At 45.7% G+C, this 25,359-nt stretch overlaps 1 protein-coding gene across 1 annotated transcript; it reads right to left on the bottom strand.

Moving 5' to 3' along the window:
* Nucleotides 1-7,228: 7,228 nt before the first annotated feature.
* Nucleotides 7,229-15,528, bottom strand: CLEC3A (C-type lectin domain family 3 member A). The gene is made up of 3 exons (XM_068991702.1): nt 15,414-15,528; nt 10,042-10,125; nt 7,229-7,623 (listed from the first exon to the last, which is right to left on the bottom strand). The coding sequence occupies exons 1-3, from the start codon at nt 15,526-15,528 to the stop codon at nt 7,229-7,231; spliced, it is 594 nt and encodes a 197-aa protein (XP_068847803.1).
* Nucleotides 15,529-25,359: the final 9,831 nt, after the last annotated feature.

Here is a 25,359-nt window from a genome sequence, read left to right as displayed (position 1 = left end):
CTCAGCACTCTAGTCAAAAATCACTTGCCCATAAGTATACAAGTTTATTGCTGAATTCTGTTGCACTGATATATGTTCATGCTTATACCAATATCACACTACCTGGATTACTCCAGCTTTGTAGTAACTTTTGAGGTCAAGGTATGTAAGTTCTCCATTTTGTTCTTTTTCCAGATTGTTTTGTATGTTCTGGTTGTGAGCATTGCCATATGCATCTTAGAACCAGCTTGTCAATTTCTATATGTCTTTTTGCTTCTGCCAAGACGCCAACTTGGATTTTGATCCTGATTGCGCTGATTCTCTAGATCAATTTGGGGATTCGGGGTAGGGGGAACTCAGTCTATGTCAGATTCCAAGCTAAGCAGTCTACTGGCATTATTTCATTGCATTCTCCAAGAGCCCTATGATGTAGTGATTACCATGTGCATTTTACAGATGAGGACAGTGAGGCTTTTAGAGTGTCAGAAGTCATGTTTCTCAATAAATAAATTCATAAATGAGATTTTTCATGCTGCAGTTTTGTTGGGGGCAGGTGAGGGGGATGTCTCCAGGACCAGCACCAAGAGGGGAGAGGAAGAAGTTGAAATGGAATGCAGTTACAACAGAGGCCTCAACTGACCCTGTGCAAAGAGCTAAAGCTGGAATGTCCCTTCAGCAAGGCCCAAAATTGAAGCAAGGGGCCAAGTGTCTGTCTCTCCTCATCATTATGAGCTGCCCCAGGACATGGTGTAAACCTGAGTGAAGCAGCTCCCTTTAGCGGAGGGCAATTGCTCAGGAGGGCTTCATCTGTGAGCAGCTGGGAGCCAACACTCGCAGCAGCCTGCATCCCAGAAGGGAGTCTGGGTGCACCGCTGTATCTACTGGAAGGCTGTTCTCTCTCATCCCAGGCCATGAAGATAGTCAGTGCTGAAGGGTAACATCGGAAGTCCACCAACCTCACTCCAGACTGTGAACTGAAGACTTTATTCCCACATATATTAATTTACTATCATTTGATTCCATAATCAGCCCAGTTAACTTATAGTTTGGACCTAAGACTATAAGTAGATTTTATAAGAAGAAATTTAACTCAAAAATTACAGTATTATTTTAGATTTTTTTGATATCATGCTAAAAGACAGCACATGTTAAAAGTGAGTGTTCACTGTTAAAAAGGAATCTCTAGGACTGATTTTGGTTGCTTATTCTGGCTAAATTTACACCTTGGGAAAAAAAATTCTGTCATTTTAATCTTCTTCTCATTGTTCTCTGAATATTCAGGAAATTTATTTTCTCAGAGCCACCTGCTATTTGAGTTTTGAGTACTTACCTCTAAAAAGATGAGGGCCCACCCATCCCCAGGTCTCAGAGCTCGGTTTGCAGCTGATGGTGATGCTTTTCATCTTCTGAGCATCTCCTATGAGCAACGAACCTGGGCAGTGTCCTTCTGTCTGCACTATCTCATGAAATCATCACAAAACTTCAATTGAGTGGGAATGTTAATTTCATTTTCTAGATGTCCTCAAATGTTATCTGCATTTTACAGTTGAGAAAACCGAGTCAGCTTGTGGGTTGCTTCCTCCCTGTCAAAAAGGTGGCTTGATAATCAGCTTTGCCATTACAAGGCAAGGGGAGAAGACAGTCATGTCCATCACCTGTCACTGGACGCCTGTGGTCAGCTGGTGTTGGCAGTCGAAAGGAAGACAAGGAGCAGTGGATTTTCCCAGACCCCTCCTCCCTCACCTTGGTGCCGAGAAGAAGGCAGAAGCCAGGCCGCTGCCCTTTCCTCCCCAGGAAGCAGGTGCTCCTGGAAGACTTCGACCTGGATGAAAAAGTGGCCTGGCTGTTGGACCAGCAGCCCTCACTGTCGTTGAAGTTCACTCCCAGTGTCCGGAGATGCGGCGGAGAGATGCGTCCTGCGCGGGCGTTCCGAACGATCGGCTTCAGCACCCGGCACTGGTGGACAGCGACGAGCGCAGCAGCCCACCCCACCCTCCCGGCGCGGCCGCTGTGCGCGCCTCGCCTCTGACCGTCGCCAGCAGCGTGTCCAGCGCCAGCACCTCGGCGCTGTCGGGCCACGCGATCGCCTTGCACATCGCCCTGTGCCTCCTTGCCCAGGCCTGCCAGGGGCTGTGTGCGCGTGTCCAGAGCTGCAGCTGCTCCCCAAGGCAGGGCTCCCTATGTGGGCCCCCTGTCGCCTCTCTCAGGGCTTCTAGGCACGCCCGTGGGGAGGCAGCCAGAACATGTAAAAACTTCCCCAGGCGGGTGCTGATAAGTATACCCCTTCACGGCCTAAAGGGCTCTATTCCCCGTTGAAGTCTGTCTTGCTTCTGGAGATTTTCTAAAACCCTATTTTGTTTTAAAATGCATTCATCCTGGTTTGTGATTATGTGTATTTCTGGTAACTTTTTATTTCATGCTGGTCTCCACTCCACTCCCAGTTTTTAGCGCAGCTTGAATTTGTGTAACTCAAATGAATATAAAGTGAAAGTGAAAGTTACTCAGTCGCGTCCAACTCTTTGCTACCCCATGGACTGACTGTATAGTCCGTGGAATTCTCCAGGCCAGAATACTGGAGTGGCTAGCCTTTCCCTTCTCCAGAGGATCTTCCCAACCCAGGGATCAAACCCAGGTCTTCCACATTGCAGGCAGATTCTTTACCGGCTGAGCCACAGGGAAGCCAAATGAATATAACAAATATAATAATGTTACCTGGTACCTGTGAGGCTTCTTCCAAGTACTTCTCTCACTTCCACCATCCCACTCTTAACTGAATAGTTAATATATCTGAAATCAACTATTACGAACTATTAACTCTGTGTCTATTTTTAATCCTAACAATTTTCTAAGGTAAATATTAAGACTCCCTTCACGTTGTTTTACTTTTATTGTTTATTGATAAATTAGGAATGTATTCAGCCAGGTAAAATGATTTGTTCCAGGTCACAGAGCATGCATGCTAGTATTCAAACCCAGGACCACCTGACTCCAAATTTAGTGGTGTTACAGGGCACACTGCCTCTTCAGTTTGCACGATCCTTTTGGAAAGCAGTTTCACACCGTGATCCAAAGTGGCTAAAATTATTCCTATCCTTTGATTTAACAATTCCACTTCTGGAAATCTATCTGTCTTTGCTTAGGTTTATTTTTATTTTGTTTTTGGCTGCTCAACACTGCATATGGAGATTTTAGTTCCCCAACAAGGATCGAACCCTTGCCCCTGGAGTGGAAAAGCGGAGTCTTAACCACTGGACTGCCTGGAAATCTATCTTAACAAGGGAGAAAAATCTACAGTCAAAGAGAAAAAAAATCACCAAAAAATATTCATTAGCATTATTTACAGAATAAAAATGAAAAGCAAAATTTCCATTTATTTACACAAAGACTAAACATTTATATTTAGAAGTTTAAGTGAAATTCCACTCATAAATGGCAAAATGGTAAAGAATCCGCCTGCCACTGCAGGAGATGCCAGAGATGTGGGTTTGATTCCTGGAGGAGGAAGTGGCAACCCACTTAAGTCTTCTTGCCTGGAGAATCCCATGGACAGAGGAGGCTGGTGGGCTACAGTCCATGAGGTCGCTAAGAGTCAAACAGGACTTAGCGACTGAGCCTTCATTCATTCATTTATGTGCTCAATTAATAGCACATTGGAATGTTATGGAACCATAGAAAGTGCATTATGGAAAAGCTAGGAAAATGGTTTTAAGTAAAATAAAGCAGGCTATAACATTGCCTAGTGATGTAACCTGTACCTTGCATGGAAGGCCGTAAAAAGATACTGCTGGATACATGTGCTCAATAACTATTAACTAGATAAATGAATGAAAACGACCAAGATAAATGATAATTTCTTATTTTTTCCCCCCTACTCTTCAGATTTTTCTGTCATGAGATGTTCTGGTTATTTAATGGGACAAAGCTCTTCATTTTCTTAAAGATGCGATATCCTGAGTGCTTGGCTGCTCAGCAATTATATTTTCAGATTTCTGTGGATGATCTGTCATTTCCATTGAGAGAGGAGGAAGTGAGGACCCAAACGTCTATTCTTACCTGAAATCACACATGTAGTGAGTGCGGAGTCTAGGTCTTCTGACTCCAAGTCCCTTGACTTTAACTGACCTTGACCTGGGCTGGCACTGGGAGACGGGAAATTGAATTCCAGGCCCTGCTCTGTCCCCAGCTTGCTGGGTGATTTGAGGTTAGTCACTTCCCTTGGGGTCTCTCTTGGACTTTTGCCCTGAAGATTGATGGATCACTTTCTTTTCCATCCTCTTTCAACGGGCGGGGGAGTGTATTGGCAGAGCTGCCTGTTCTGTCTGGCAGCACTCCCTCTCTCATCTCCTTGTCTGAGCTCCTGCCTGTGTCATCTTGTGTCATGTCAGTCCTTGGACATCTCGTCATATTTTCTGAAATGATCTTGTTGTTTTCTTTGCTTGTTTGCGGTTTGTTTGCCTCTCTAGATGTAAGCTCTGCAAAGTCATAGCCTAGGCTCTCCTGGTCGGTGTGCCAACTCCAGCTAGCTCAAATGCAAAAGGAAAGGGATTGTAGAGTAGCTCAGAGAATGTGCAGAAGTGAAAACCAGGGCTTTAAGAATGATAAACTCAGCATTTTGTGAAAACACACACACGTTTCCTCTCTCTGTCTCTTCCCTTCCCTGTTTCCTCTCTCCACCCTGTCATTTCTCATCACGCCTTATCTAGGTTGGGCTTCATTCTGCACCTTGCATCCAACTGGAAGGGAAGAATTCTGTCAGAACCCTAAATTCTCTTTGATCCTGTTTAATGTTTCTAGCAAAAATAAAATAGCAAAAAGCGTTTTAGGACTCCCAGTGGCATTGGCAATCACTGGGAAAGATTCTGAGTGGGTTTCCCTGGAATATACTCCTGAACCAGGAGATGTGTTAGCTCTGCTTGTTGAATGTGGGCACATTTTCTCTTACTATTAGTGTATTTCAATGTGGTGTTTCTTTGTGAGAATCTATTTAAATCAGTGCCCATTTTGTGGGTTTCTTTTTAGGTTAAACTAGATAGCAATATCTGTAAATTCACAATTTTCATATGTAATTAGAGCTAATTTTTTTTTCCTGGACTGCAGTGGCAAGTCCTGCTCTCCTCCTGTGAGCTAGTATAGATACCATCACTTACTTCCTTTCTTTCCTTACTTACGTATTATGTAATGTGGTGCTTTATAGTTAGTAGGTGTCCTTTGAATCTCTGACATCAGATTAAATTAGTGACTTAAATAGCTAAAATTAGTGGGATTCTCTATCTGTTAGATGTACTTCATTTGGTGAGAATACGAAAGTTCTCTGTAATCAGAGAGCAGGAAAGACTTTGTATCTTTATTTTTAGTGTAAGAACTTCTATTCAACTTAAGCCTTGGAGCCTTGAGATACGTTTTCCTTCAGATCACTAAGTTGAGTCTCAATTACTGTTTCCTTTAACTAATTGATTTTTATTTTGTAGATCATATAATGACATGGCTGGAAGCACCTGTGATGGGTAGAAAAATTGCTCTCAGTATTGGTCTTCACACAGATTAACTGCAGGTCCTGCCCTTGACTTGAGTTAAAGGGGAACAGACCTGCGAGAGTCAGCAGACGGTCTCTGGGCGAGTAGTTGCAGGCTCAGACCCTCGCTCTCAGACAGTGGTGTGTGGTCCAGCCCCGTTGGCTTCCACGAGATGCCTTTAGAAGTGAAGAATCTGGGGCCTCAGTGCTGCCTGTGGGATCTGCAGTTTGATAAGATTCCCATGCGGAGACTGCGGTTGCATCGGAGGAAGAAACTGATCGGGGTCAACCAAAAACAATGGCAGGCTCAACTTTTGAAAAGTCTTCTTCCTCGTCTCCACTCTGCTTCTTTTTCCTCAAGTGAAACTGTCCTTATATACATCTAAGTCACCAGTTTGACCGGATCTAGTGCAATTCTCCCCCAGTTTCTTCAAGTCTGATATAAACCAGCATAGTTTCAATAACTGCAGGCAATACCCATATAGTCCCACATTGATCAGAATTCAGGCTTTATTATGGTTGTGCAGTGTGAAGAACTGAACCTTAATTCCAAGCATACATAATTAAGTTTATAAAGAAGGATTTTGTTCCCAAAACATATTCAACATTTAAAGGGAGAAGAAGATGTTTATTTGAAGGACAGAATATATGTAGAATTGTTTGCTTCTAAAAAACCCATTTCCACCAAGCCTTAACTTCATAATATCATACGAAGCAATGGCATTACATTACACAATCTAAACAATTTAGTGGGGGCAGCACTTGGCAGAATAAAAAAATAGTATATAGATGTACATGTAACTCAAAAAATATTTTTTAAATCCAGCTTCCAACTTTCAATCTAAATATAGATTTTCCTCCTAATAGACTTAAATATATGATTGTTAAAACATATATGTGTGTAAAATATATTTTTTATAAAAGGAAACTAAGGTGTATAATATCCGCTGTTGATTTCGTAAAACTAAAGCAGGGAAAAAGGAGACTTTAAAAAGTTCCTCTCTTTCTGTGCAGGCTGCTACTCTGTTCTGCCTTAGGTTTACCTATTCAGGTTGGAAACTGGAATGCCATACCGGGGTGGAAACTGACCAAATACGCTGCCTTAACATGTCCTTTCAGATCTTTACTGGGACTTAAAAAAAAAAAACAATGTGTATATCACTGGGGGCAGGGGCAGGAGTGGGGTGGGTTTGAGAAAAACAGTTAAACCAGAGCTTATCTGAGACTTCTATGTATCCATGTGACAGAGCAGTTACATGTCCCACCAGGGGATGATGCGACTCAAGGGAAGGGTGACGGCTAATAAGACGCTATCACTAGGAGGGAGCAGACCCAACATCAGACTGAAAAGGTTTTGGATTATGTAGCACCTCATCACTCAGATACGTACAAAACCTTTAACAGAAAATCTTCCAGGCAGCCTACAGCTTGCTTTTCTGGCCGTTGTCTTTTTAATACATACCTGGTCTATACAAGGAAGAGGGACCAGGAATGAGAAAGGTCTAATAGCCCATTTTTGCAGAAGCTATTTGAGCAGTGTGTACATGATGGAATGATTATTTTCCGATCCCCCAACCCCCGTGGAGGGCAAAAATCACAATAGTGTGGTAGCAAACGTGGCTGTCACTCGTATTGCTAGGGACATAGCCTCCCCTATGACAATTTTGGACCATTCTTGAGAACCATCAGCCTGTAAATCATGTCCGGTCTTTCTGGGAAGATGTACCTAAGAAGGGACTATTGAGGGATGGTGAACTCACACATGTACCTCTTGCTGCTGCTGCAGGCCTCATCACTCCACTTGCCCTGAGCTGACTGGGAGAAGAGGGCACAGTTTTCCCGCTTGCCACCATTAGGCTGTGCCTGGTCCCAGTTGAGGAAGGAGATGGCAAGCCCATTGACGTCGACAAACTTGCCTTCTGCGACCATGTCGTTGATGCCCAGCCAAAAGTCATTGACCCCCGGCAGGCTCCTTTTACCATAGTCTCGGAGGGCGTTGATTTCATCGGAGCTTCTGGGGACAACCAGGGTCCCGCCCTTGGAAATGCAGTCTTCATTGGCTTCGTGGAAGTGCTTCGAGCCTTCCGCGGCAAGGTAGCACTTCTTGTGAAATTTTGTGCCTCGGAGACAGACTGTAAGATGTGAGATTTGACATATTAACATGCTGTGGCAGTGTAATAGTCTAGAACTGGCCCTGGCCAACAGCAGTAGATAGCTGAGGCAAGGACGATGCATAGAGATAATGGTGAGTCATTGTGTAGCGAGGACTCTGTGCACAGAGTCAGACACTGTGCCAAGCATTTTACATAAATGAACCCATATCATAATCACAACTGTCCCATGATGTGGGATGCTTATGACATCTGTCCTTACATATCAGGATAGTGAAGCTTGGGGCTTCCTTGTGGCTCAGTGCTAAAGAATCTGCCTGCCAGTGCAGGAGACACGCGTTCGATTCCTGGGTCCCAAAGATGCCCTGAAGGAGGAAATAGCTACCCACTCCAGTATTCTTGCCTGGAGAATCCAATGGCCAGAGGAGCCTGGTGGGCTACAGTCCATGAGGTCACAGAGTCAGACACGGCTGGAGCAACTAAGCACACATATAATGAAGCTTTAAAGAGTTGTTAGCATATAAACAGGTGACTTGCGTTGCATGGAAGATTACAGCAGGTAACTGAGCCCACAGCAGATAACAATAAGCTAAATATTGTTTCTCTTATCCAGGATATAACCCAAATATAAAGACAGTTTTAAGGCATAGCATTGGAGAATCAGGCTTCAGGGCTGTACTGCCTCAGCTTAGGTGTCAGTTCTGATATTTATTATCTGTGTTAGCCTTAATTTCCCTGTGCCTTAGTTTCCTCATCTGTAGTTTCCTCATTATAGCAGCATCTGTCTCATAAATTATTGAAGGATTAATGTGTTGATGATGGATATGAGTCTGAGCAAGCTCCGGGAGTTGGTGATGGACGGGGAAACCTGGTGTGCTGCAGTCCATGGGGTCACAAAGAGTCGGACACGACTGAGCGACTGAACTGTGTTGATGTTTATAAAGTATTATTATAGCCCCCAACTATGGCTGAAGGGTTAACCAAGCTCTTTCCCCTTCTGCAAACTCATTTGACCTTCTTTTAACTTTCTAATTCTGTTCCCCAGGAAACTTGATAAAGGGACTTGCCAGCAGTGTAACTAGGCAACATTGCTTATGGTGAAAATGGCTCAAGACCGGTAACATAGAGCTGGGCTGGGAACTATCAATGTGCTGTGCTCCATCGCTCAGGTGTGTCTGACTGTTTTGTGACCCCATGGACTGCAGCCCTCCAGGATCCTCTGTCCGTGGGATTTCCTGGGCAGGAATGAGTTGCTATTTCCTTGTCCAGGGGATCTTCCTGACCCAGGGACCGAACCCATATCTTCCATGTCTCCTGCACTGTAGGTGGATTCTTTACCACTGAGCCCCCAGCCCTGGGGGCCATAAGTAGCTGATGAAAAAGCCCTCACTTTGGTCTTCCTTGAAGGCATTAACTCTTGTAATTGGGCAGCTCTCTTCTGGGACCCCTGAAGCTCTGCCTTTGGAGTTGCTATGACCGTATTCCTCCCTGAGGATGTGAACCTTGCAAGCCAGGGGTGTTGCTGAGTCTGCCCAGCATGGCTCTCATTTCCTCGCCCTGGGAGCTTCATGGGCTGCTGGGAGCTCTGCTCTCTGATAAAGGAACACTCACTGCTGCCCTCTGCTGGCAAGCTCTTCTCCAGAGGATCTGACCCACTCAGTGTGGCCGGAGCCGAGTCCTGTGACCCTGGGTTTAGTTCCACCTCGGCTGAGCTCTCAGTGGATTATTTTGTTGTTGTTTAGTTGCTAAGTCACGTCTGACTCTTGTGGCCCCATGGACTGTAGTCGGCCAGGCTTCTCTGTCCATGGGATCTCCCAGGTAAGAATACTGGAGTAGGTTGCCATTTCCTCCTCCAGGGGGTCTTCCTGACCCAGGGATCAAACTCGGGTCTCCTGCATTGGCAGGCGGATTCTTTACTACTGAGCTGCCTGGGGACCTAAACATCTTAGTAAACAGCTAAGGAATGCTGGTTATTTTATGTAGTTAATACTTGCTTCAATTTTGTTCCATTGCCTAATAAAGAATTATGAGGACTTCCCTGGTGGCACAGTGGTTAAGACTCTGTGCTCCCAAAGCAGGAGGAAAGAGTTCCATCCTAGGTCAGGAAACTAAAATCAGGCATCTCTCATGTCGCACAGCATAGCAAAAAAAAAAAAAAAATTAAGGATGGACTTCTAAAATGTATTATTGAAATGCCTTGTTTGATTTTTATTCCACTCATTGAGAGGCGAAGGAAGTGGAAAATCAAGCTGATTTCCCAAAACATTCATCCTCCCAGCTTTTGAATCCTTTGTCCTGGACACATCTCTGCCTTGTCAATGTCTCTCTCTCTCTCCTTTTTTAAATGTCACCTAGAATGACATGTACTCTCGATGTGGTTTGAATTGCTGGCTAATCACAATTTCTTTTCCTATCTTGTTGAGGTAAGATGGGTCTCACCTGTCTGCAGGGCTTGGATTTCCTTCAGGGCATTGACTTCTCGCCAGAGCTTTTCCACTTGGGTCTTCAGGTCTCCATCCTTTTCTGAGGATTTTTTAGAGTGGGGTGGGGTAGGGTGAATAAAACAACATCTGATTAAAATAAAGTGCAAATAAAACAAAATAAGATAAAGTTTCGGAATACAGAACATAAGCCCAGGGTGATTTTGATGAAACTGAGCCCAGAGTACATGAAAAACAATGGATGGAAGCAAGTTGTTCAGGAAGATTTGTAAGGGTTGGGTGGGGGTAATGATACTGAGAGCTGCTTCTGTGAGCTGGGGCGCCTGTCTGTCTCTCCAGCCCTATCCTGTGGGACTCACTCTCCATCACTAGACTTTAGACTGGTTGATTTTCGATGCATTCCAGAACAAGCTGCCTCATCTCAGGACCCTTTGAGTGTGTTCTTTCTGCCTGGAACATTCTTGGCCCAGGTTTTGTCCTTTTTCTTTTTCTTAAGATTTCAGTTTTATTTTTATTTTGGCCCCACAGCATGTGGGTTCTTAGTTCCCCAACCAAGGATCAAACTCCCACGCTCTCCATTGGAAGCATGGATTCTTAACCATGAGACTGCCAGGGAACTCCCTTATCCATCATCTTATCAAGCTTAAACATTTCCTCTTCTGAGAATACTTTCTGATCATCCTCTCTGCATCTCTCTGGCTGGTCTCTTTCCTTGAACCTTTGTTTTCCTTCCACACACTTTCTCCAGCCTACAATCATGTTTCTTAACTTACTTAATCTTCTCTGTCTGGTGTTTCACATGGTGCTCGGCACATCATCAATCTCATAATGTTTACTGAGTGAATAGACGATGGCATACAAAATACTTTCATGTTATTTTCACTTACTCTTCAAAGATAGTTAGGAATGGAGGAAAATGAGATTCCCACTGAAGAGTGAGAATGAACTCAATAAGCTAAATTGGCAGGTAAGTGGTAGAACTCATACTCAGACTTAATTGGGTCTCCAAGTCCCCTGGCCTCAATACCCCTACTCAACTGATGCTCCGAGTGTAAAGGCTCTTAGCAGGGCTAAGTGATTTTCATGGAGAAATATGGAAAGGCAGTGATAAAGAGCCCTATAAAAATATTTCTGTATTAAGGACTAGCAATTTACTTAGTCTTGGATGTCCCCTGATTAGGCTAATCTTCATGGCTCTCCTTGGGTATAAGTAAGGAAGTTAGGAAATTAGTAACTTTGACTAATCAAAAATCCAGACCTGATGGGCAGTGTCTTAGAAACGGACAACTTGTGAGCTCTTCAAAAGCAGGAATTATAATAAATCTTAATACACATTTAAAAATACTAAAGGCACCATACACTGTGTGCCAGGAGCTTGATTCTTTCAGTGTTACTATGAAATAGACAATATCATTTCAGAAAAAAGAGAGGCACAGGAAACTGAATGAACCTGTCGAAGACCACCCAGCTGTAAGGTGCAGAGCTGGGAGCTGAATCTTGCTGTCTTCAAATCTGTTCCCTTTCCACCCCTCCCATCTGTTTCTGGACAGTGATCACCTTTACCTGCTTGGTCCCTAGCACGTAGCCTCAAGCAGCTAAGATGCTTAAAGCTTGATACGGCTGTTCCCGGCTGCCTCTTTGCGGGGATACCACATGGAGAATCTGTGTTCTGTCCTGGCTGTTTTCAGGACAGGCCAGTATCCAAACATGGCTGACTCAGTTTCCCCTTAAACATGTGCTTTACAAGTCAGGTGTTTCCACATTCGGGTTAGGAAATGCCTTCTGGGGTATCCAGGTGTGGACATCCATTCTCAAGGCATCCAATAGCTCAGCGGAGAAGCACAATAGCAAGGGTTTCCTCAACGGGACCATTCGACCCAGAATAAATATAGGGGTACATTCAGTATGCAAAGCCAGTGGCTGCTGGGGGCCAGACTCGCAAAGACTGCTAAGTTTTCCTCCAGGTTACAAGTTGTGAGCCATACGGATGTCACCCCAGTTCCTCTCAGCTTCCTGCTCCACACTATTTAAGTAAATGGCCTCCACAGGGGAGCTGCAAACATTGTAATTAACATGAAGACACATGAATTAATATTAGGCTCCTGGGAGGCCATTATGGAAATCATTATCCAGGTGGCTTGGAGTCTGCTTCTGTCCTTTGTGAGAAATGTGGTTGTGTTTTGTCAAAATGAATATAGGGAACAACTATTTCACTAAATAGAGACTATATTTAATTCATTACTACAACATAACTTGCATTGCTCAACCTAATCTGTTGAGGCCTGTGAAGTGACTGTCAGGGGAAACTTGGTTTTGGAGCTAAATCACTTAATTACCATTTTGAGTTTTTTTAAAGGCTGCCTTTCATTTTATTATTGTTGTTCTTCAAAAATAGGTACCAGATAAGAATGCAAAAATAATTGCTGGAAGAAATGACCAGTAAATACACGAAAAAATATCTCAACCTCATTAATAAGCAAAGAGATGCAAATTAAAAGTCTTCGGGGGTTTTGTTAAGCTGGCACAGCTTAAACTGGTGATAGGCCAGGTTGTCAAGGTGTGTGTTAGTCACTCAGTCGTGTCTGACTCTGAGACTCCCTGGGCTTTAGCCCACCAGGCTCCTCTGTCCATGGGATTTTCCAGGCAGGAACACTGGAATGAGTTGCCATTTCCTTCTCCAGGGGATCTTTCTGACCCAGGGATTGAACCCGGGTCTCCTCATTGCAGGCCGATTCTTTAACTTTTGAGCCACAAGAGAAACTCAGTGGGTGCTCTCGTATACTGAAGTTGAGAACACGAGTTCATGCTACCGTTTTGAAAGACAGGTGGTGTAACTAACTTACAATTTTAGTTCTAGAGAAGTATCATCACAATATTCTAGCATGGGGATCAATATCTGTGTACAAAGCAATTCACTGAGGCATTGGATCAAAAAGAGATAGATTTGATGAACATAAAAGTTCACCAAGAAAGAACAGATTAAATAAGCCATAACCCATCCACACATGGAATGTTACGCAGCTTTTAAAAGGGCTGAGGAAGGCCTTATATGTGAGGTTATCCAAGAGTTAACAGATAAAATCAATTAATTTGTCTGCCAAGTACTTTAGACAGCCAACAATTATTTTGTTAAAAGTAGGGCTTCCTGGGTGGCAGAGTAGTAAAGAATCCACCTGCCAAGTGGGAGACTCAGGTTTGATTTCTAGGTTGAGAAGATCCCCTGGAAAAGGAAATGGCAACCCACTCCAGTATTCTTGCTTGGAAAATCCCATGGACAGAGGAGCCTGGTGGGGCTACAGTCCATGGGGTCCCAAAGAGTCAGACACGACTTAGCAACTGAACAGCAACAAATCAATTTTTAATTGGACATTAAAGAAAACTCTGGGAATATTATCTCTTGGCAGTTAATCATGGTTAATTCTATGGAAAGAATTGAGAGAGAAAAAAAATGACTCTTGCTTTTGATTTCATAAGATTTGGTATTATTTCCAGGCAGTTTAAAAGAACTGTTTAACAGGTTTAGGCTAATGGCTTCACATATTGTAGAATCTACTTTGTTGGATCTCACAGCAAAAAATGAGCAAAACTGCTTTGGAAGGATGTTATCTAGGATTGGACCCAGCCGGTTAAAAAGCAAACAAAAGCATGTGTGTGCACTTGTGTATGTGTGCCTTGGAGGATAGAACATAATGCCCAGAACTGCAGTTATTTCAGAAACACCCACAGAGAACACACACGCGCATTCACATACTCACACCCCTCCCCACAGACCTGCTGGGTGGTCACCAGCTGACCACTCCTTCGTGGCAAAGAGATGCTGGCGGCAAAACACGCCTCGTCACCCAGCAGAAACGCCACCTCCCTCCCCTTCCTTTCCCTGCCTTCGTCTTCCACAAGATACTTCATCGCTCACGAGGGGTATTTTCATCTCTCTTTAAAGGAGGTAACAGAGAAGTGTAGTATTTCATTAGGGAAAAAAAAAAATTCTATTTAAGAGGGAAGGGCTGGGGTGGGCCATGGGAGGGGAGTTCAGAAAGGAGGGGGCATACGTGTACCTGGCTGGTTCATGGTGACGTGTGGCAGAGGCCAGCACAATGTTATAAAGCAATAATCAAAAAAAAAAAAAAAAAGAAAGAAAGAAACCTTATATCAGACCTAAAGTTGGGCACTTCATAATCTCAAAAACATGGCACAACAAGAGAAGCTCCTTCTCACCAGCCAGCCATTCCTGTTGTGTTAATTCAAGATTTCAGCTTTGCTGGTATTATTGTTTGTGTGTTGCTAATAATGAACTGAAACTGATGAGGAAATAGTGTCAATATTTACCTTGAAATATCCTATGAAAATACCTCAGAATGAGATACACCTCACACCAGGCCTTTCTCGATGAGTTAGTTTTGATTTAGTTTCAGTGTGTTGCGTGTACATTGCCATTATCTGTTCCTTGCAAGATTTTTTCTCTCTCTTAGACCAATTCAGGGCTTCCCTGGTGGCTCAGTAGTAAAGAATCTGCCTGCAAAGCAGGAGACCCTCGTTCGATCCCTGAGACAGGAAGATCCCCTGGAGAAGGGAATGGCAAGCCACTCCAGTATTCTGGCCTGGAGAATCCCAAGGACAGAGGAGCCTGGTGGGCTACAGTCCATGTGGTCATAAAGAGTTGGACACAACTGAGCGACTGACACTTTCACTTTTTCAACCCAGTTCAAGCCACCCCACACTGGGATTGCTTGGAGATTATTTTGCATTAACATATTTCCAAATGCTGTATGACTTGTGTGTTGAAATATTTTTAAGTGAAAGACTTAAAACTTCTCTATGACATGAAGAAGCTTAAACATATGATACAGACTGTCCTTATATTCCCAGGGATATGAAAATATAGCTATTGACGGAAGCCACATTACCAACAGCTCTATCCTCTACTACACATTGGATAAGATTATAGTTGTCTTACAGATCAGTTTGAACAGCTGTATAATATCTATGAGTGAAACAGTATACTCTATTAATCGATTTGTTCTCCTTGATCCCTCATTCCAAATAGCAGACGTTGTATCCAGGTTGTCACACTCTAATGAACATTCTCTTGCCTAAGCTCACCTGATGAAGGATATACAATACAGAAAGTCTTTTTGCAAGAGCCTTTTTTATCCTACGAAACCAGAATCCTACCATATGATTCCTTTAAATGTCAAACAGTCCCAGAGAATTAAGAGGTCACTCGGTCCCCTGAAAATGCCATATCCGCATGAAGCCGTGGTAACTGCCGCCAGAGATGGTCTCCTGGGGGAGTCTGGAAATGGATGTCGTCCAACTCCTAACCCACCCTGAGCAAGCCTAGAGTTCTGCTGGATGGAGGCACCCTGTTACCTTTCACTCGGCGTTTGCTGTGCTTCCTGGCTTTGAACTTGGACGCGTGGCAGCTGGTCTGGTCCAGGAGCAAGATGATAACCAGGACGTAAATTACAAGTCCATTCTTTGCCATGGCTGTGGGGCGAGTCTGACAGCCACCGTGCCAGCGCCTCTGGAGTACTAAGGGCAGAGTAGACTTCACAGCCACATCTTGCCCTGAGATGCCTGGGGCCAGCTTTATAAAAGCGCGCTGTGCAGCTTGGCTGGGATCCTGCTGACGGAATGTTTGAGTGCCTCTGCTGGCTGCAGCATAAGGTGGCCCCTGTTCTCACGTCTCATTTAGGCATTAAAAAAAAATTTCCTGCGAAGAAAAATTTTCCTACTTGACTTGCCTTTTCAGAGCATATCAGGGTTTATAAAGGGACTGAAAAGTGTTGTCTTTCTTTTCTTTCCTTTTTTTTCAATCTAAAGCCCAGGAAGCTTGGGGTCTCTCTGTGAAGACTCTGATGAAGTCTTTGGTTTGGAGCTCTGAAGTTCACTTAATATTCTGAGAAGTGCATTCAATGACATACACGTCTAGGAAAGTTAGTGTGTGGGAGTGTGTGCATGTTATGCCAGAGCACCACCTGTGCATACACACTCGTGTGTCTGCACAGCTCATATGGAGCTTGGGAAGGGTTTATTCACACGGAGTCATGGAGATGGTCAAAGGGCCTCCTGTTAGGATTTTGTGGGTTTAGCAAGAGTTAAATTCTTGGGGAAACACAGCTTAGAAAGAAGACAGTGAATTTTTTCCATAAAAATTAATGTAAAATATCAACCATCACTATCTCACAGGTCTTCACCAGCTAACACTGTATTCCTTTGAAATGATCTCAAACACTTAAAAAAACACTTTCAAAGGAAATACAGAAATAACAGAGAAATATAGTGAAAGACTTGCTGTAATTATTCTTACCTGGACAATAAATGGGCTTTAGGAAAAGTACTGAGAACCAGGGACTTCCCAGGTGGTAAAGAGTCCTCCTGCCAAGCAGTAGACTTGGATTCAATCCATGGGTCGGGAAGATCCCCTGGAGGAGGAAATGGCAACCCACTCCAGTATTCTTGCCTGGGAAATCCCACGGACAGAGGAGCCTGGCAGGCTACAGTCCATGAGGTCGCAGAGAGTCAGACACGACTTAGTGACTAAACAACAGTAGCAATAACTGAGAACCAGGCCGACTCTTATGGCAAAATAAGGAACTTCCAAGAGTGTGTCCAAGGTAGACCCTGGGGAAGGACCTCCATCCTGACCAACTGACATCACTATCTGGATGACCAGGTCCGGATGGAGGGCAGGGTTTGTAGATTTTGGAAGGTCCCAAGGACCAAACTCATTGTATCTTTTTTTTTTCTTTTGGAGACAATACAGGAAGAATCAAGGGGTGATTAATTTCTTCTGAATCTTAGTGAGCAAAGCCAGCCTAATCCATCTTGATTTCCCTCCTGCTAAAGCCACCTTGTAGACTGCCTTCAATATTGATGTTGAAGTCAGACCAGTGACGTAGGAAAGTCTAACGTAATGTAACGTATGAAATAAAACATAATGTGTGAGTTTAAAAATAAAGATTTTATTTATAATGTAAACTCGTACTGATGTGGGCAATCTATATATAGGCCATTGAGAGCATCTTGGACACAAACTTGAGCTGGGTTCATATTTTACTCTGAACCGTTTAGCAGCTGTGTGCTCTTAGGCAAGTTACTGCACCTCTCTGAATCTTTTCTCATCTTAATAATGGGTTAGCTAGGGATGCTAACTTTACAGGGTTGTTGGAAAGAGCAACAAAGTTAGGACAATAAGCATTCAGTGTGAAGTCCAGTGCTTCATAATAATAGCAATGATGATAATAGTAATAACACCTGCAATTTCCTTAACATAATTTATAATAGTACAGCAGTGCCAGGTGTTTGTAGTCTTCACAGCAAGCCCATGGTATAAACATTCTCTGCATTTCACAAATGACTGAAACTGAGCCTCAGAAAGTTGAAGTGGGTTTGGTCAGCGTCACTCAGGTCCCAAGAGTGGGACTTGATCTAAAATCTAGGTCTGATTGACCCAGAAGATACTTCTTTTGACCTGGGAAACGTGTTTTGATTTGAAAAGGGAAAGAGGACCAATGTTTTACAGCTGTCTTGTGATTGATGCAAAAGCTTCCTGCCAGCTTCTCAAACCCTTTACTCTGAGAAGAGATTTCAAGTTACAGACAGTGGTGGATAGCTAATGAGCCCTCTTAGATCTTTGGTCTGTCCTGTGCTAAAGCTAGGCTTATCTTAAAAAAAAAAAAAAAATCTGTATTGTTTTAAGCTGTGTTCCCTTTCTAGGAAGGCCTCTGAAAGCCCCTGCTTGCTTCTAAAATTAGCAAGCTATTTTTAGAGCAGTTTTTTTTCATAAATCAGGTTTATTTTAATTGAAATATAGTTAATTTACAATTCTGTGTTAGTTTCAAGTGTACATCGAGTGGTTCAGTTATACATGTTAGTTAGCGTTAGTCACTCAATCGTGTCTGACTCTTTGTGATCCCCATGGATTGTAGCCCACCAGGCTTCTCTTGTCATGGAATTCTCCAGGCAAGGATACTGGAGTGGGTTGCCATTCCCTTCTCCAGGGGATCTTCCCAACCCAGGGATCGAACCCAGGTCTCTAGCATTGCAAGCACATTCTTTACCATCTGAGTCCCCAGAGAAGCCCTCAGTAAATGTACATATATTCTTTTTCAGATTCTTTTCCATTATAGGTTATTACAAGGTTTTGAGTATCGTTTCCTTTGCTATACAGTAGTAATGGTAGTTATCTATTTTATATAGCATAGTATGTGTATGTTAATCCCAAAGTCCTAACTTATCTCCTTTTCCCTTTGATAACTCTAAGTTTGTTTTCTATGTCCGTGAGTCTCTTTCTGTTTTGTTCATTATATCTGGAGCAGTTTTCAATTTACAGAAAAATTGAGCAGAGAGTATTGAGAATTCCCATAGATCTCCTCTTCCCACCCTGCCCCACAACCCCAGTTTCTCTTATTATTACTGCCTTGCGTGTGTGTGTGTGGTATGGTTCCTCTGCCCATGGGATTCTCCAGGCAAGAATACTGGAGTGTGTTGCCATGCCCTCCTCTAGGGGATCTTCCCAAACCAGGGATCGAACCCATGTCTCATTATATCTCTCGCTTTGGCAGATAGGTTCTTTACACTAGAGCCAACTGGGAAGCTCATGTTATTGACTGAAGTCTGTAGTTATATTAGGGTTCACTTTCCCACTTGGAGAGTTTTGTGGGTTTGGGCAAATAATGTAGAATGTTGCAGCCACCAGTACAGTAGCATGGAGGACAGTTTCATGAAAGCGCACAGTTTTTGTTCTAATTAAATGTTCAGGTATTCACCCTCACTACTGTTGCCTGAGACTGCTTAGGACTCCCTCCTGTCTGCCCTGATCTCCTGCACACTCTCCTGAGACGGCCGAGTTCCTTCTCCAGGCTTCAGACTCCGTCTGGGACTCTCCACTCTGACCTCTCCACCGGGAACTCCTCCTTCAGCCTCTCAGCTCTACTGCTCATGCGATGCTTCCAGCTGGATCTCAAAAGACACCTTAAACTCATGGTGCTTTAAATGCAGTTCTGCATTCTTCCCCTGCTCATGTCCCGTGGTTCTGTAAATGAAAATTTACTTTCATTTATTCGTTTTTCTGTGTGTGTGCTGCACCTCATGGCTTGCAGGATCTCAGTTCTCAGATCAGAGATTGAACCCAGGCCACCACTATAAAACTGCCAAGTCTTCTTCACCCCTGGACCACCAGGGGATTCCCCCATGAATTTTAAAAGGTCCCATTCTTCCTGAGCCCCCCGTATCCGAGTTAGCGTTCCATCGTGCGCCAGTTCCAAAACCTGGGTGCTGCACTCACCACTGCCCTCCCCGCCCCTCTCCACAGCCTGGCCATCAGCACACGCCGCTGCGGTTCCTGCCTCTGGATGCCTTCGTCATCTCTCCTACCATCGCCCCGCCCCGAGTCACTGAGAGCCCCCGCGCGAGCCCGCCTCATCCCTGAGATGGAGCTGGGCTCCCACCCAACTCACAGGAGGGAGCCACAGGCCACTGATACGGTCGCCACTCTCCTGCTGAAAACGCTCCGCATCTTTCTACGGAAGCTTAGACTTCTCGCTGTGGGTTCCAAGGCCCTCTTACCTGGCAAGAACTTACCTGGCTCTTCCTGCTGACTTTCTCCAGGCATCGAGACCTTTTTTCAGCCTTGACTCATTTTCGATTCCTCCATCCTCCCCACCATTCCTTTCCACATGTTTTTTTCCTGCCACCCTGTCTCATCCCTAGGGCTTCCCAGGTGGCTCAGTGGGTAAAGAACCCACCTGCCAAGGCAGAGATGGGGGTTCAATCCCAGGGTTGGGAAGACCCCCTGGAGAAGGGCATGGCAACCCATGCCAGTATTCTGGCCTGGAGATTCCCATGGACAGATGAGCCTGGCGGGCTATAGTCCATGGGGTTGCAAAGAATTGGACATGAATGAAGCCGCTGAGCATACACGTACACGTGCATACCATCCCTTCCCAAATTTGACATGTGCTCAGGTCGGTAACGGTTAGCGTATAGCTTCTTATTTTCAGGTCTGAACTCCCAGACACGTCCTCTAACTGCACAGTCTAGGAAGGTCCTGCCCTGTTTACTCCACCAAAGGACTCTGCTTCCTTTATAGCCCTTATCACAATTTGGGGCTTATTTCTAAATGTTTTCACTTCATTGATCTCCTGCAGGATGTCAGTCTCACCAGCTAGGCTGTAAGCTCCCAGAGGGCTGGGGCTGGGTCGAATTAACTCGACTTTGCACATGGCGTAGTATTTGACACGTAGTATTTGCTCAATAAAACATTTACTCATGTGGGGCAGGACAGTTTTGCTTTGCTTCCCTGCCTTCCCACCTCTCCTCTGAGGCTCCAATAGCAAGCCACTTGACCCAGGAAACAGCATCTCAACTCATGGAAGAGCAAAGAGCCCGAGGCTCTTATTTGGAGGAATAACACCTGGAGTCACGCTAGGAAACCACCCGTCTCAGCACTGGGGACGTTGCAGGTGCTTGGCCCTGAGACCAGACAGGGATGGGAACTTTCCTTTCCTCCTGGAGAGACGCCTGGTCCAGGGAAAAACAGTGGAAACTCAACGTCTGCACAATCGGCTGGAAGAGGGGGAGGGTAGAAGTAGGGGGAGAGTTGGATCTGAGGGTATTCTCAAGGTAAGGATTTCTGTCCCTGTCCCCAGTGTGATTCACATCAGACGTGGCCCACCCCTTGAGGTGATCCCCCCACCCCCCAAGACTGCCAAAAGGAAAGCAGGAAGAGAAATGACAGTGATCTGGAAAGAAGCCCGTCGTGAGCCACACACACATCAAAGTAACCGGGCGGGCAGGGCGGACGGGGGATCTGGCCCTCCCCGACCCGGCCCTTGGGAAAGACGGGCCTCGCTGGGTTTTCCTGGAGGCCGAACAATCGCTCTTTTATGGAGCAGCATGTTGTCATCAGCTTGTCCTCTGGGCTGCACCTGGGCCTCTGAAAGGGCTATTTAAGAAAAAGCCGACATTTACAGCCAGGGAATAGGAGCTATAAAAATATTGCCTTTAGTCCCAAAATGTTTGGTGAGGATTTTAAAACTGTCACCAGGGTTTTATTGTCTTTATTAAGTTGCTGTTTACAACAGGTCCCCTGGTCACCCAGTGTCACTGGTGTGTTGCTATTTTAAACTCACTTCAGGCTGTTTTTCCGAGGATTAGATTCTAGCGAATGTCCATCTGGCCCCGTTGCTGTTTGCTGTTCATCCTCAAGGGGGAACACACGCGAGGGCTGCATCCAGAACCTGGGGCAACATTCAGGGGGAAGTAATGGAATGGACGTGGAAATCGCAGGAGCAAGGCTGAGCTGTTGGGAGGGAAGACTGGTGATGGTAGATGTGCAAGCCGCCTTCTTCCCGTGCAGGGCTCCTAGCTGCAGCTGTGACCCGTGGGCCTGGAGTTTGAAGAGAAGGCTGGGGACAGCTCTGGAGACAGTAAAGGCTCCAGCATTGAACAGAGGTAAAGAGCAAGGGTGCTAATAGTTTTGGGGTCAAACCTTCAGATCTGGGACTTCCCTGGGGGTCCAGCAGATAAGACTCTTTGCATCCGCTGTAGGGACAAGTTTGATTCCTGGTCGGGGAACCAAGATCCCACAGGCCGCCTGGAGCGACCACAAAAAAAAAAAATTTCATATAAGTTATTAGTTATATGACAACGGTCAGACTTGGTCAACTCTCTGAACCTTGGTTTCTTTCTTGTGGAATGGTTGAGAAAACCAGAGCGTGTGTATAAAACATAGAAGCCACAACTTATCACAACAGGTGATGGATGAAAGGGCTTCCCTCACTCACCTCATACAGATGCTTGAGGCACCAGCCCCGTCCCACCCCCAGCCCTACAGATTTGATCCCATTGGTTCTTGCCAGAACATACTTCTATCTAAGGGCTTCTACACACTCTATACTTACCTTGTATTTGTGTCCCCGACACGTGTTATCTCAGACAAGGGTCCTGTCCTATTCCCTTCCAATTTCCTAGACCAGCACTGTCCGATACAAGTGTTCAGTGGCCACTTGCACCTAGCAGCTGCCAGGTTGGATAGCACAATTTTGGAGCTTCAAAACTGGCTGATGCTTAGTGGACACTTACAAACGTGTGTTGCATGAAATGATCCCACCACGAGGGTTTGGAGTAAAGAGATGAGTGATTTGTATTCTTTCAATCCTATCTAATCCCTGGGTCAGGAAGGTCCCCCGGAGAAGGTCCTGCCTTGAGAACCCCATGGACAGAGGAGCCTGGCGGCCCATGGGGCTGCAACAGAGTCAGACACAACTGAGCATGCAACACACAGTCTTGTCTGAACTGCTGGCCTAAGGTTGTCTTTTTAACCTAAATACAGTGAGAAAGGGCCTTTTCAGGTGGCGCTAGTGGTAAAGAACCTGCCCGCCATCGCAGGAGACATAAGAGATGAAGGTTCCATCCCTGGGTCGGGAAGATCCCCTGGAGGAGAGCATGGCAACCCACTCCAAGATTCTTGCCTGGAGAATCCCGTGGACAGAGGAGCCTGGCGGGCTACAGTCCATGGGGTCACAAAGAGTCGGACACGACCGAAGCGACTTAGCACACATGCATGCATGCAGTAAGGAAGCGTTGCTATCCTTGTCTTGTGGAAGGTGAGACCTAGTCTTAGAGAGTGAAACGGTTTTCCTTAGAATCCTCACTTTCTAAGTGTCCATCACACGGGGGTCTCCCACTCAGGAATTAGCAGGGAGGTGAGGCCCGTCTGGCGGTGAAGGAGGATTGGGGGCTTCGTGGGCTTACCTAGGAGATCAGTGTGAAAATTCCTGGTAAAGTTGCGGTAATGGAATCTCAAGTTTAGGAGACACTTGTAGTCATATATTTGACCTTGAGGCGTGAGTCCCTGTCCAGTCTACTTTGAATGCTTCTCATGATGGAGGGCTCACTACCCAGCAGGGCAGCCAGTTCTTCCACGAGAAAGTCCTGCCATTCTTTCCTCCGTGCCTTCTCTCAGCTTGCTTTCTTGGATGCCAGCCCCAGTTTAGTTCATGAAGGCCCCTGAGGTTGCTCTGTCTCTCCTGCCCATTTTCCACCATTGCCCCAAGCTCCTCAGGTTCTCCCTGACATCGGTTGCATGGCCCCTCCGGAGGCCAAGTCCCTCTGCTCTGCCCCGGACCTGTGGGAGTCACTCCTCTGGGCCAGAGTGTGGTGTGTGATCTCATTTTCAACCAGCTCCCTCCCCTCTTGCAGGACTGAGTGTTCTGGCCCTATCCACCCTGCCTCCGTGTGGAGCCTCTCAGATGGTGGCTGAGGCCACCGTATCCCTGGCCCCAAACAGACACCTCACTGTGTCCTTGCTTCCCACACCGGTGTGCAGTCGTGGAAAGTGTGCAGACGACATCATCCCTACCTGGGGGTGAGTCATGGCGGCTCGCTCATTTGTTAGCTCTGTGATTTGGGCGAGCTCATTAACCTCTCTGATCCTCACGCTCCTGTAATTTGGGGACCATAATGACTATATGCCAACATGATTGGGAAGATTAAAAAGATGCCCTAGAAGCAATCAACAGGGTGGCGGATACAGAAGAGAGATTTCATATGCGGGCTTGCTATTAATAAATTATTCGTCATTATTACACTGTCCCAGCTTTTAACGACTTTACCCTGAAGTCGCCTGCCCTGCCCCCTGCCCTGGCCACCCCCGCTGTCCCATCCTCCAAGTACCCACTGTAGCAAACAGTGCACTTTTCATGGAAGGCAAACACTGGTCTGTCGGTCTGTTTTTCTTAGGCGTACCGATGGTCCAGATTTATTGTGAGCTGTGCCTGGCCCTGCTGCCAAGGTAGTTTGAGAACACAAATAAGTCAGTCTTCACCTCCTGTCCACCGAGAACAAGGTGGGTCCACAGTGGGAAAGCCTCCACTGCTCCTCTCTGTGGGTCTCCCGGGGGGCTCCATGGACATCATGCTCAGCCTTCGGGGGGCAACAGTGAGGCCCTTGTTCTCCCTCAGTGTTCAGGGGCTTGTGACCCCGCCTGTGCTCTAAGCAAGGCGACAGCAGGCTGCAGTGACCCGCTGAGAAGGCCCGCCTCTCTGGAAAATTAGCTCCGTTTCCAAGTTTAGATCCGTGACAGCTTACTGGCGGAAACAGCGACAGAAGTCCAGTCGCCTCGTGTTCCCCTTCAGTGGGCTTGAGTAAACAGTCAAGCTATTCCTGTTGGTTGAGATGACATAAAAAGGGTGGCATTGGGGTCACTTTTCCAGCACATGCTTCCTGAGACTGAAACCCTAAGTGGGTAACCAGAGGAAACTAGGTCCATGGGACGTGATTCTCAGAAAGGATAGGAAAAGGAGAAAATGCTGGGTGGGTTATAGGTGCAAGGCGTTGCTTATCCTTCTTTTGACTCTGAGTAATTGTGAGGAAGAGAAGCAGCAGATGGGGAAGGCATGAAAGTCAGCCGTGTCTGACTCTTTGCGACCCCATGGACTATACAGTCCATGGAATTCTCCGGGCTAGAATACTGGAGTGGGTAGCCTTTCCCTTCTCCAGGGGATCTTCCCAACCCAGGGATGGAACCCAGGTCTCCTGCATTGCGGGCGGATTCTTTACCAGCTGAGCCACGAGGGAAGCCCAAGAATACAGGAGTGGGTAGCCTATCCCTTCTCCAGGGGATCTTCTTGACCCAGGGATGGAACCTGGGTCTCCCGCATTGCAGGCGGATTCTTTACCAGCTGAGCCACCAGGGAAGCCCAAGAATACTGGAGTGGGTAGCCTATCCCTTCTCCAGCAGATCTTCTCCACCCAGGGGTGGAACCGGGGTCTCCCGCATTGCAGGCGGATTCTTTACCAGCTGAGCCACCAGGGAAGCAGATGGAGGGGGTGAAAATCAGTTTGATGTTGGACGAGTCAGTCCTAAGGTTTTCATGGGACACTCAGCTGCATCTGTCTCACTGATGATTGGAAATAATGGTTGGACACATGAATGAGGCAGAAAAACAAGAGTTCCATGAACGCATCCATCATTTGTTAATAGAGAATCAATGACAGGTTAATAGTGGGAAATTGATGATGGGGATGAAGCAAGGATACTCAGATGGTGAAAAGAGTAGAATCGGAGGCAAATCCACTGGGTCCCAGATGTTGAAGGGGTGGGAAGAGGCAGGAAAGGGCTTCAGCGGCCAGAAAAGCCAGACCTGTATTTCCCTCTGCTGAGTCAACAGACCGTGTTTTAAAAATCTCAGATGAAGTTTCCTAGGGAGGAGAGAGAAGGAGCTGGCAAATAGGCCAAAGAAGCAAAATAGGAAAAAGACTAAAATAAACACTGGTCTTGGGAGTAAGAGAATGACTTGAAGCAATTTCT

This window comes from Capricornis sumatraensis, chromosome 20, assembly GCF_032405125.1.
Source record: "Capricornis sumatraensis isolate serow.1 chromosome 20, serow.2, whole genome shotgun sequence".
Classification (NCBI taxonomy): domain Eukaryota; kingdom Metazoa; phylum Chordata; class Mammalia; order Artiodactyla; family Bovidae; genus Capricornis; species Capricornis sumatraensis.
This window is presented reverse-complemented; position numbering and strand designations above follow the sequence as displayed.